Genomic DNA, 12357 nt, shown 5'->3' with positions numbered 1-12357 from the left:
GCCCGGCCCGCCAGGGGCTTTCTCTACACAAGCGGCGTCCTGAGTTTGGGAAAAACTGCTCTAACTTAATTTAATTATTTACTAAACATTACTGAAGCTAAATTCTTATACCATACCCACCTCTGATGTCTGAACCCCACTCTTCAGATATACTTTAAAGTTTAAACTGACTGACTGCTACCTGTGCTAAATAAAAGAACATGGAAAATGTTCTTACATGTGGTTTCATGCTTTTTTAGTTTATGTAATCACGGTTTAAAATAGAGATATTTCTAAGGTAAATTCTCACATCAAAATCAATCAGTACAGAAATGAACATGTGTAAATGCATATCTCCATATTCCCATTTTGCAGACAAACTGCCATGGCTTATAGTTGGTAAAATATCTTACTATTATTCATATGGAATTATCCTCCAACTGAAGACTCCTGTTTCACCTATGAAGATGAAACTTTAATATGAGATCTAAGATGCTGTGGACTGTATATTAGGAAAAAGTATATTTCCATGGTCTGATCTCCCTGCCACACAGCTGGGTTTTCCCTTCTCCTTACTGGTTCTCAGGCTGACAAATAACTTTCCAAGATTCTCCAGTCCTATGGCTCTTCTCCTTGCATCCAGTGCATGCTCTGCTCTCTACTCACTTTGCTTCGTTTCAGCTTGTAGCACAGTTAAGCCATTCCATCTCTGCAGCATCTACCATCTTGTTTTTACCTTCCACAGGTGAATGAAAAAGTAAGGGGTTCTTCCTCACCCGTTCTCTTCAGTGAGCTGTCCCTGCTCCATGAGAGTTTGCTGCAAGAGACCCCAACCATGGGGGTAACTTGCCAGAACTAGCAGAACCTCCACTCCTAGCTTATAACTGACTGATTCTGAGATGAGTACAGAGACCACTTACCTTTTGGTAAGGGAGCTCCGGTGACTCCAGACTGGCTTTCCACTGTTTTCTTTGTAGTAGTCCTGGAGTGAATTGAGTGATCTCATCTGACAGTGTAGGGTTGGGTTTACCCATTTATTTCTCCTGAGAAGATTTGAGACCTACAATTCGTTTCTTCCCTGGGGATGAATCTGTAATTGTCTTTCATCCTTTGTTCCTTCATTTTTAATAGGGCCAGGTCCTCAGATCTCTCTCATGACACTCTCCTACTAGCTCATCTGAAGAGAGAGAATGTGTCCAGACTAGGAAGGAACCTACCTGCTGAGCTTTCCTGCAGAGCCTCATCAATAGAACTGGGACTAATTGTCAAATGTCTTTGACTATGAATTGAAGATTCTGAGGAAAAATTGGTGAGGGGAATGGGATGGGAAAAGCTGGAGGCCATGCTAGTAAGTTCATATATGCAAAAGAACATGGGTGGCTTGTGCCAATCCACATGCCAAATCTGCCCTCACAAAGCAACTTGAGCTTTACAAACTTTACAACAGATTCTTCAAGTGGGTGTTCCCTGAATGGACTGGGCAGTTGGGCAGATGCACTGTTTTCTAAGACAGACTAGCTCTTAAACTCTAGTATCCTTCTCAGTATTGCAGATGGGAAAACACAAGGGTAGTCTAGAAAGACTCCTGACCTTGAGGCTGCTTATTTTACTTCTGCAGTAGATTCATATCTCCCATTCTGACACTGTCTGGTTTTGTGAGCTACAGTTCCCGCTTCCGTACATTTCCCCAGCAGTAAAATATTAATGATATGGATCAGGTTGCACTCCCTTTTCAGAGGGCTCTTTGCTGGGAACATCCCAGATTTCACTTTGGCTTCATGTCAGGATTTTCAGGGTTTGTGGTAGCCTTCATATAACAAGGATTCTGTATCATTCCATTGACCCAGTGCCCTAAAGGAAGTGCTTGGAGGCCAGTTTGGCGTTCTGTTCGTTCTGGAATATGGAGCTGGTAATCAGCTGATAAGAGGTTTCTCCTCCTGTCTCCAAGGCTTGCCCATCTGGATGCACTGCCAGATGACCCTGCCTCCTCCCCTAGAAGAGTGAAAAGTATAATGTTGGTTTTTTCACCAGAGGGCAGGCTCACATAAATTAGAAGCCCTGATACAGTAACTCCTCACTTAACGTTATAATTATGTTCTTGGAAAATGCGAGTTTAAGCGAAACAATGTTAAGCGAATCCAATTTCCCCATAAGAATTAATGTAAATAGGGGAGTTAGGTTCCAGGGACATTTTTTTTGCCAGACAAAAGACATTATCTACATATACAGTATAAATTTTAAACAATTTTAAACAAACAATTTTTAATACTGTACTCAGCAATGACGACTGAAGCTTGGTTGAAGTCTGGAGTCAGAGGGTGAAAGAGGGAGGATCGTCCTGCTGCTCCTCTTGCTGTTCTTTCCAAAGTGCTGGGGGGTGCTCAACCCCTGGTTCTGCCCTAGGCCTGCCCCCGCTCCACCCCCTTTCCCCTCCAAGTGCACCATGTCCTCACTCCTCCCACCTCCCCTCAGCCTTCTGAATGCCATGGAACAGCTGATTGCTGTGGGTGGGAGGCACGGGGAGGGAGGGGGAGGTTGCGGGCCGCGGCCTCCTTCCTCCCCCCCGAGCCTCCTGAGTGCTGCAAAATAGCTGATTGCTGCAGGTTCGCAGCATGGGAAGGGGAGGGGGGAGTTGCTGATCTGTGGGGCTGCCGGCAGCCAGGAGGCGCTTGGGTATGGGGGTGGACGGGAGCTGATGGGCGGGGGGGCTGCCATCCCACCCTGGTTCCAAGCCCCCACGGTTAAACAACATTATAAGCAAATATTCCACAACTTTTAAATGAATATGTTCTAATAGATCAGTGACGTTACAATGGGATGACGTTAAGTGAGGAGTTACTATAATGGGAATTTTCCTTTGCCTGATGCTTGAGGAACTCTGGATGTTGTGGTCTCATGCCTCATTTTACTGCCTGTTTCACTGTAAGGATCACCAGCATCTAGTAACTACAGATCTAAACCATGAGAACCCAGACATGGAATTCCCTGTCACAAGCAAATTCATAACTGTTCTCCAGTGGTGGCAGTCAGCCCTCTCTCTCTTTTGAAGGGAGTTTCTACGCAGACCACTAACACTGTACTTCGCAAACACAAAGTTCAGTCTGTTCGCTTCCAGGTTTTGCAGGTAACACTTAATTTTTTTTGTTTAGACGCTTAGCAAATAAAATTTTTGCTTGGAGTTAGCTAGACTCTACACAAATATGCTTTCAAGCTACTGTAACAATTTTGTGTGAGATAAGCTAATGTTAAAAAAAAATGGAATGAAATTCACATTCATGCTAGTAGTATTAGGATCTATTAGTATCTCTTGGAGAATCCAAGATACTATAGATCGAACAGTTTTTTAAATTTAATATCACAGTGCAATTTACCCATTTTACTTACCCTAGCTTTCTAAAATTCCTGCTTCTAAGAAGCAATTCTTGCTTTGTGCATGAGAAAGTTGTACCTGTTCACCTTAAGTTAAGAAAGTTTCATGTTTTGGTAGCTACTTCAGTAGCTCCCATAAAAATAGCTTGTAATTTCTAGTTAAAGCAGTGTGGGGCCAAATTGAAGCATTAATTCTTTATTGCATATAATACTGCATCAGCTGAGAATTCAAAATGAAAATATTCTGCACAATATAATCAACATAAACCAAATATAAACATACCTCATTCAAATAAATCATTTGATGTTTACGAGTATGTTCCATACTGGTCATTTAATAAAAGTTAAAGTATGCACTAATGTTTTTTGTGGGAATCTAAATTGGTTACTATTAGATTTGTGTAACAGAACACACAAGGCTGCAATAATGGGTAGGTCTGCACTTAAGGCAGTGTGCAGACATTGCATACCCAGCTAGCACAGGTATAAATAGCAGTGTAGACACTGAGGCACTGCTTAGGCCAGTGGTCTCCAAACTTTTTTGATCACCCATCCATCAGTAAAAAAATTTTTGAGCATGCACCCCCTGCTCCCGCTCGGACTCCTGGCGGAACTGCCGGGGGGAGGGAGGGAGGGATGGAAAGCCACTCAGACTCCTGGCTGAACTGCCGGGGCTGGGGGTGGGGGAGTGGCGCTGCTCCGGCAGCGCTCCTCCTGCCGCGCACCCCGAAGGATCCTCTTGCGCACCCCCTGGGTGCACGCACCCTGCTTTGGAGACCACTGGCTTAGGCAAGTAAAGAGATGCCAGAACCCTAGAATATATACCCTGGGTGTCTCTCTACATGCCCAAGCTGTGTCTCCTATATCTACACTTTGTTTTTAGCAGTATACAACCCAACTGCCAGAGCCTTTCACTGCCACATGTGGCTACACATATGCTACATGCAGCTGCAAGTGTAAATGAGAGCTTGGACAAATCACACTTACTTAAACTCTCATAGAAGTTAAAAAAAACAAACTAGCAAACAGACATATGAACTATTATTTGCATTTGTGCAGACATCATGTAACATGTTCAGGCAACCTAAGTAAAATTGCCAGGTTACAAATTCCCTCAGATGGCTCTGACTTGATCTAGTCTGTGTGGCTTTGCCTTTATACACCCAAGTTTGTGTTGTGCCTTGCAAAACAGATCAAGGAAGAGGTAGGAAACTTCAGCAAACCTGGCTTTCAAACAGTCAGTATGTTCTACAGTTTGTTTACTCAAACTGTTTGCAGGTATTAAATACTGTAGCAAAGCTAAAGACATTGGATAACTCTAAAAGCTATTAATTGAGAACATTCTCATATCTTATGAGCATTATCCCTAATATGACAAGATAAAATGCATTAAGATAAAATCTAACTTTTTTTTCCCCCTCATGAGGTTTTTGCCCTAGAAATGTTCACGTAAACCACTTTGCAAGTTGTAGTGCTACAAACCATTCATTATCTTCATGTATGCTCCCTGCTAAATGCAGGGTAACACAGTAATACTTTTGTTCATGTGCAGCTAAACTCTCCAATATTCTTTGACTTCTTCTGACTATAATGTAAAGGTCACTTAAGGGGATACGCAGCATAGTAGGGCTAAAGGCTGGTCTGCCTTTTTTCTTGCTTAATGGCAATATCTGCATAACTTTTAGAATGGGAGTGAGTTTCAATAAGTGGTAGGGTTGAGAGCTTTTTAATGAAACGTGCACTCAACGTGATGGTAGGTACATTGGCCCAGAACAGCAAAAGATTGAGACCAAAAAACCAGGCTCTCAGGCCTCCTCTGTAGATGGCCAGGAAGTAGAAATAGCTTGATATAAGTCACTGGGCATTGTGTGCCATCACAAAACTTGACTGAGCTCAATGAAAATGAACTTGGCTAAATGTATGAAAGGCCTGTCTGTCTCATCTGACTACTGGATGGTGCTCACTGTTGACTCGTCTTCGTCTGTCCAGTCCATAGGTCAGTAATCTTTTGAGCTGGACTATTATTTAAAATACAAATGGTCTAACTACAGGGAACACATTGCATGCAGTATTGAATAACTTAGGTAAATGCCGTGGTGCTCACTATATCTGCTGGTGTGACTGAAAGCACATGTAAGTCAATGGGAACATTTGCGTAGACTTCAAAAGGCTTTGGATCAGAGCTGTGACAGAACTGCTCATATTTAGTTTGCATATATTGCCTGTAGTGCTTAGAAGAGCACATTTATTGGAAAAAGCAACATGGAGCAAAATTAAGGAAGCGCCCTAGTGGCTCCATAGTTGTGAATATTTTGTGTTTTCCATTTGGAGTTGTGCTAAAATCCCTTAAACAGAAAACCTGACACTGATCATTCTAAAAATAGATCATTTCAATAAGGAGCACAAACTTGAAATTTCTAGGCTGCTGTCAGACTCCTAGGAGACTTGCTTCACCCAATTAAGATGACAACTGTCTTTTCAGGCTTTCTTGAACTCCTGTAGTTTAACAATGATAACAGTTACAGACTTCAAATTTCACACATTTTATGTTGCAGACACAGCATTACATCACCTGGTAAGACTTAAAGTATCCAAAGATAACACTACTCCATCCTGTGCTTTTTGTTTCCCTTTCTGCAGTGGAAACTGATGGAACAATCTTTGCAGTCTACTTCCATTTTACTTTCAGTTTGGCTCCATGTCTTCTGCACCCTTCCCCAGACAGTCCCTCCAGCAAAGCTCAGATTCCCAGCAGAGCTGCCCGGCGTATCTCCATAACTATACCCTCCAGCGAGCTTCTCCCTGTAGCTTCCTGAACATACATCATAGTGCATTGTGCCCTCCACCCCAAGTCTCCTTTGGACCTGCTACTGTTAGCCAGTGAGACTCTCAATCTGTTGAGCTAGCCAGTGGGTTCATTGGATTAGGGCTTCTCCTTAGCAAACTGTAGGAGAATCAGATGGTGACGTTGCTTTCGTACTAGTGTACAACCTCTGTGTCTTAAGCATAGACTCAGATATGTCTGAAACACACATTATAAGGGGGCTACTGACTTCCATGTATAATCTACCTACATGAAGCTTTGAAACCCAAGAACAGAGAGGCTGTAACAGGGAAGACGTGCTAGCAGACAGTTGCTATGCTGCTTTTCCATTAGTAATTGTTTTTTAAGTAAGGGTTGTCTTTGCTTCCATTGTTTTCCCAAACTTTTTGCTACTTAGGAATTCACCCTCCCTCTAAGAAGACTGGATTAAACTGGGGAGGGAAGTATAAGTGGCTTTAACACTATCTTTCCAATACCCCCCCTGAGACTGGGAGCCACTAGGGCTAGGGTGGGCAAACTTTTTGGCCTGAGGGCCACATCAGGTTTTGGAAATTGTATGGAGGGCCGGTTATGGGAGGGGGTTGTGGCTCGGCCCCCACCTCCTATCTGCTGCCCCCACCTGGGACTCCTGCCCCATCCAACCCCCCCCCTTTCTCTGATGGCTCCCCTGGCCCCCCTGCCCCATCCACACACCTCTGCTCCCTGTCCCCTGATCGCCTTCAGAACCCCTGCCCCTGACTGTTCCCTGCCAGCCCATCCAACCCCCCACGCCTTTCTGACTGCCTGTCTTGGACCCCTGCCCCCATTCAATCCCTCTGTTTGTTTCTTCCCTTCCCCCAACTGCCCCAACCCCTATCCACATCCTTGCCCCCTGACCACCACCCCGAACTCCCCTGCCCTCTACCCACCCCCATCACTCCCTGCCCCCTTACCACGTTGCCTGGAGCACCTGTGGCTGGCAGCGCTAGAGCCATTCCACCCAGCTGGAGCCAGGCCATGCCAGAGCCTGGCTACGCCGCCACCACAAAGCACAGAGCACCAGGTCAGGCCAGGCTCTGCAGCTGCGCTGCCCCAAGAATTCACAGCCCCACCGCCCAGAGCATTGCGCCTGCGGTGGGGTGAGTTGAAGCTGCGGGGGAGGGGAAACAGTAGGAGAGGGGCCAGGGGCTAGCCTCCGAGGCCAGGAGCTCAGGGGCCGGGCAGGAGCGTCCCGCAGGCCGTAGTTTCCCCTCCTCTGTCCTAAGGCCTCAGTAACCTTAGTGCTGCTGTAACACAAGTAGAAGCTAGATCAGCTTTAGTGCTTAAGAAGTACAAAGTGGAATGAGGAGGGGCAGAGGATGAGGCTCAATATCTTGCATGAAGGAAAGTTTTGGCAGTGCCACTTTAAATAACTGGTAACTGGCAAACAACATTGCCTCTTGCTTATTTCTCGCCTTCCCCTGCTTCACGTGCATCTGACCTTTCTTGAACTACTATTGCTGCAGCCAAAGAATATTTTAAGATGTCCCTTTAGCCCATCCACTGTTGAACAAGCAATATAAAATGTAGTGTTTGCAGCGATCATAGACTACCTGTCATAACTCCTGAAATGCAAGTAATTAAAAATAAATAGAAAGTGCAAACGAGTAACTTAAAATGAGCACAGATTATTGAGACATTTAAATGAAATGGATCTAAAATGTGCCAACCCAACCAACATCTGTGGACCTCACCTAAAGAATTTCAGTAGACCATATGGGAGAGGACTTGCTGATGGATATTTTAGATTTACTTCATACTACAGGGGGCTCAGAAATAGAGTACACTTACTTTATGATGCAAGCATAGAAAATAATGCAGATGATCCTGATTTCCTAGATGAAGGCTCCAGAGAGAGAGGAGAGATGTATGATACAGATTTTAAACTATGTACAATAGGTTAGTGAAAGTTTTACTTATATATGTCACCAAATGTATAGTATTTATTAAACCATATAAAATTCTTTGGTACAAATGTGTCATGATGGTCATATTGCTTTATAATGGAATGGATGTTTCATTTATATATTTATCTTCACAAGGTTAACGTTTCAACCAAATTGATGTATTTATTTGCATCAGGGTCTTTGCTGTAACAATCCTTTATTTTGCTATTTAGTATTTTGTGGCTCACTAATTTTCCTTAAACAGTAACTTTTAAGATATTAACTCACTAAAATGAGGTTTTTCCCCTCTTGCACACACCTTGCCGCCGTTGTACATGGTGTTGCACCTCATGCTTTGTCCCAAGTCTCTTTGAGTATGAGTGGAGTTGGTTACCTTAGAGTTTCATCCTGTTAGTCCTAAAAGACTTAGATTCTCCTGTTTTGCATCCAAACTTACTTTCCTGTCTCTTGTAACCTTTTATTTTTAGTTTTCAAAATGTCAGATTGCCAGTCTACAAAGTGGACTTCTAGTTAACAAACACTTGACAGTTATAGTTGGACCATTGATAATTTCAAAGTTGTATGTATATACTAAGCACACCCCAAACATTCAGATAATATTGACAGTAAAAAAAGCATGAACTGTCAAGTAAAGATGAGTCTTTAGGAGTAGTAGTGAGGTTAGTAGAGAGCTGTTAAGTGTTGCTTCACCATATCTCTGACAGATTCTGCCTGGTAAGCATGGAGCTGTGTGTATATTGTCAGAAAAAGTAGCCAAGGTTCAGACAAACTTTTAGGACTACTGCTGTATCCTTTCCTTAGGAATTTATATGATTAACCTGGTTTCCGCTGGCATTCACCCAGTTGCAGCCTCCTTTCATTCTTTCTCTGTCCCTTTCCTTGCACATCCTATATCTTCTGCTCACTTTCCTACACCCTGGGCAGTGCAGGCTTGTCCTGTTGTGATTTAGCAGATAGCTGGTAGTAGTGTTTGGCTTACAGACCATTTAAAACAAGGTTAATTTCCCTTGCTGTCAGTTTGTTTAAGTTTTGGATACACCAAGGTGTAGAGAAGAGGACAGCAACTGAACAAAATACCAGTCATGTTTTTCTTGGGTCAGGCAACTTGTTCAGTTATATGTTCACTACTCGGATTCTCCCATATGCAGCCGATGTCTCACTTTAAGATGTGAGAGAAGATAATAATTGCCTGGAAACATTACAGCTCCACCTTCCCAAAAGGATGTAGTATTCATTTCGGGTAATTCCTTCTCCCTCAGATTTCATAATTAAATTCTTTTCTCCATTGGCAATGGATGTCTTCACTTTAGCATCCAGTAGCTGGAAAGAGAAGCTACATCTCAGTAGCATAAATATGACATCCTGAAAGTTGTTTGATCCAGTATTGTTATCCTCAGCAAGATAGCATTGTGAGGCAGCATTGCGGAAGAGAGGAGTGTTTTGCTAAATTCTGGTAAATTATCTGTGCTTCTCACTTGAATCAGCTTTGAATACTGCTAATTGTAACAATTTTATGGAACTGTTAAACCTTATACTTGCATCTTGCCAAACTTGGTAACTTCAGGTCCATTTTCAAATCTTGGTTTTTGAGATTTAAAAGGAACAGTGTGTGTATATTTAAACCTTGGTCTTTCTTTATCTTACTAGTTCTTATGTTTGTATGTTATAAAATGTATATAAAACATTCAGCACTGTCAACTGACTTCTCTCTTGGATGAGTCAGATTGGATAATTAAATTTTGAAAGAGGGAGCTCAAGTGCACTTGTTGTGTGATGCAGACATATTGCTAAAGCAGAGTTCCACACACGATTAGATTGTAGATTATGAAAGGAAAAATTGATTACAACAAGGTTACAAGTCCCAGAGCATGAAGTTACAAAATTCTCTTGTGGCTCAAACAAATCTCTTGCAATTTTTTTCCACTCTTTTTTTCAGTGTTTTGTCTCTTTTATATTAGCTTTAGTGTCAGAGAGTGCAGAGTCTACATCTGAAGAACAAGACAAGTCACTTGACAAACCAAAACAGAAAAAGAATCGCTGTTTCATGTGCCGGAAGAAGGTGGGACTTACTGGTAAGAAATATTTCATTTTTTTTCTTAATCCAAGACTAAGTTATGCAGTTAATATCAAAGGACCAAATTCTGCCTTCAGATTCATGTGTGGGTTAATCTGTTGACTTTGATGTATTTGAAGTAAAACTTGGCCCTAAGGGGTTTTCAACCAGTAGCTCTTATTAAAGAGGACTTTTCATATGTCTTTTGTGTTTAACTATTTCATTTATTAAGCAAAATGATCTTCATTACAAATGCTTCTGTTTGAAAGCTCCTATATAATGGCCTGGGGATTTGAGGTAAATGTAATAGTCTGCTCATTAATCAGCCTTCATAATGAAGTGATATGATTCAGTTTCAGTATTTGAAAATCACTCAAGCATTCCACTGCGTGGTAACTGAAAAAAATGTCTGCAGCAAGTCTTGAGGGAGTATATTTTTGTAGTGCTTTATAGTGATGCATATTTGAAGTGAGGGCTCTTTATTATAATCACTACAACAAAGATTTATTACTTTGGTGCTTTATGTGACAGCAATTTTGGCAGCAGAAACTGGCTTTGACTGACTGACTGCTGGTGACTGAGCTTAGTTGGTACCAAATGTGAATGTAGTATTTAGGATATTAAAAAAGCCAAACCTGTAGAATTAAATTGTCTTTAGTGTCTGTCATAATAGGTCGATATTTTTGTTTACAGGGTTTGAATGCCGGTGTGGAAACATTTACTGTGGTGTGCACCGTTATTCAGATGTACACAGTTGCTCTTACAATTACAAAGCTGATGCTGCTGAGAAAATCAGGAAAGAAAATCCTGTAGTTGTTGGGGAAAAGATTCAGAAGATCTGAACTGCTGCTTCTGCTGGAATATAAAATCCCTAGACCATCTGCAGATTAAATTGACTTGAGCTTTTTTCTTAGTCATCAGGAATGTAGAGCAGTGTATCTTGCCTAGACCTTTTAATCATGCATGTCATCAGAAGAATAGATTTTTTTGTTTGTTTGTTTTGAAAATGACTCTGAACATTTATTTTCATTGCAGTTTTCTGTGGCTGACGACTTAAGTAAACTTTACAAGTATTATCCTTTAAGATCATTTTAATTTTAGTTGAGTGCAGAGGGCTTTTATAACAAACATGGAGAAAACATGGGAGGGCTGTGCTTTTCCAGTACAAAACATGCATGCATTAACTTTGCAGTTTATTTTCTTGTTGTATATAGCTTTTCTCTGCAGCACGATTTCTTTTTTGGTAATGCCTCATGGCACAACTAGTTATCAGTAACTGAATGTATTTTAATCATTATGGCTGCTTCTGGTTTTCATTAACAAGAAAGGTTATACATGTTAGCATATTAGCTTGTTTGCACCCACTACCTATTTATGTATGAATCATTTGTAATGAGAGAGTGTGTACTGAGATTATAAGTTTGTGTGGTTTTTTTTAAAAAAAAAATTAGATTTTGTTTTTGTGGGGGGGGGCGGGGTAGGCTAGTATGCACTTCATTGCTGACTGAAGGTTTCACTGGGATTACATTCATCAGTCTGTATGTACACAAATATGAAGAATGATCTGAAGTAACTGTGCTGTATTTATGTTTATCCACGTCTTAACTTTGATTAAATAAAATTTTTAAAAACTGGGGTATTTTGTGTTGATCGCTGGTATCTCTCTCACTGATTGCTTTTCAGCCCATTATTTCGATTTGGATCTCTTGTCTCTGGTTTCTCCAGGTACAATGCTTTCGGATACCCTTGTAGGTCTGAATAACAATTAAGTCAACTTTTATCTGAATTTATTTTACCTACAGTTACAAGTAACACCTGCCTATTGAAAGACTGGAGGGAATAAAGTCAGTCATTCTTAACTTGTGCATTTGAAAACACTTTGTGTATAGTCAGTGATTTTTTTCTCCCCACTTGTCTTTTGTACAGCAACAAGACATAAAAATGAACTTTAAAATAGGCAGATGAGGCACATGAAATTGTTTTTCATCTAGCCTCTCGAAATTGAAAAAAATGTTCTTTCACATCCAGGCGAGAAACTTGCAGCACTGTAAATTGGCAGTGTAGACAAGGAGGGCCGTCTTGCAGTTGTTCTGTGACTCATAGTTGCCTTTCTTGTCAAGTCCTGGATAGTCACTCTGCCAACAGATGTTCACAGACACCTAATCACCAATGTCCATTTAAAGGCTATGTGCTATAACTATAAGAAA

General features: G+C 41.5%; 1 protein-coding gene across 1 annotated transcript in view; it reads left to right on the top strand.

Moving 5' to 3' along the window:
• ZFAND6 (zinc finger AN1-type containing 6) overlaps nucleotides 1-11785 on the top strand; it is a 52550-nt gene extending 40765 nt beyond the window's left edge. The window contains exons 5-6 of the mRNA XM_032771888.2: nucleotides 10056-10169; nucleotides 10844-11785. Of these exons, the coding sequence (XP_032627779.1) occupies nucleotides 10056-10169; nucleotides 10844-10992 (263 nt within the window). The 3' untranslated portion in view covers nucleotides 10993-11785. The remainder of the gene's footprint in view (nucleotides 1-10055; nucleotides 10170-10843) is intronic.
• Nucleotides 11786-12357: the final 572 nt, after the last annotated feature.

Source organism: Chelonoidis abingdonii, chromosome 9, assembly GCF_003597395.2.
Source record: "Chelonoidis abingdonii isolate Lonesome George chromosome 9, CheloAbing_2.0, whole genome shotgun sequence".
Lineage (NCBI taxonomy): Eukaryota > Metazoa > Chordata > Testudines > Testudinidae > Chelonoidis > Chelonoidis abingdonii.
This window is presented reverse-complemented; position numbering and strand designations above follow the sequence as displayed.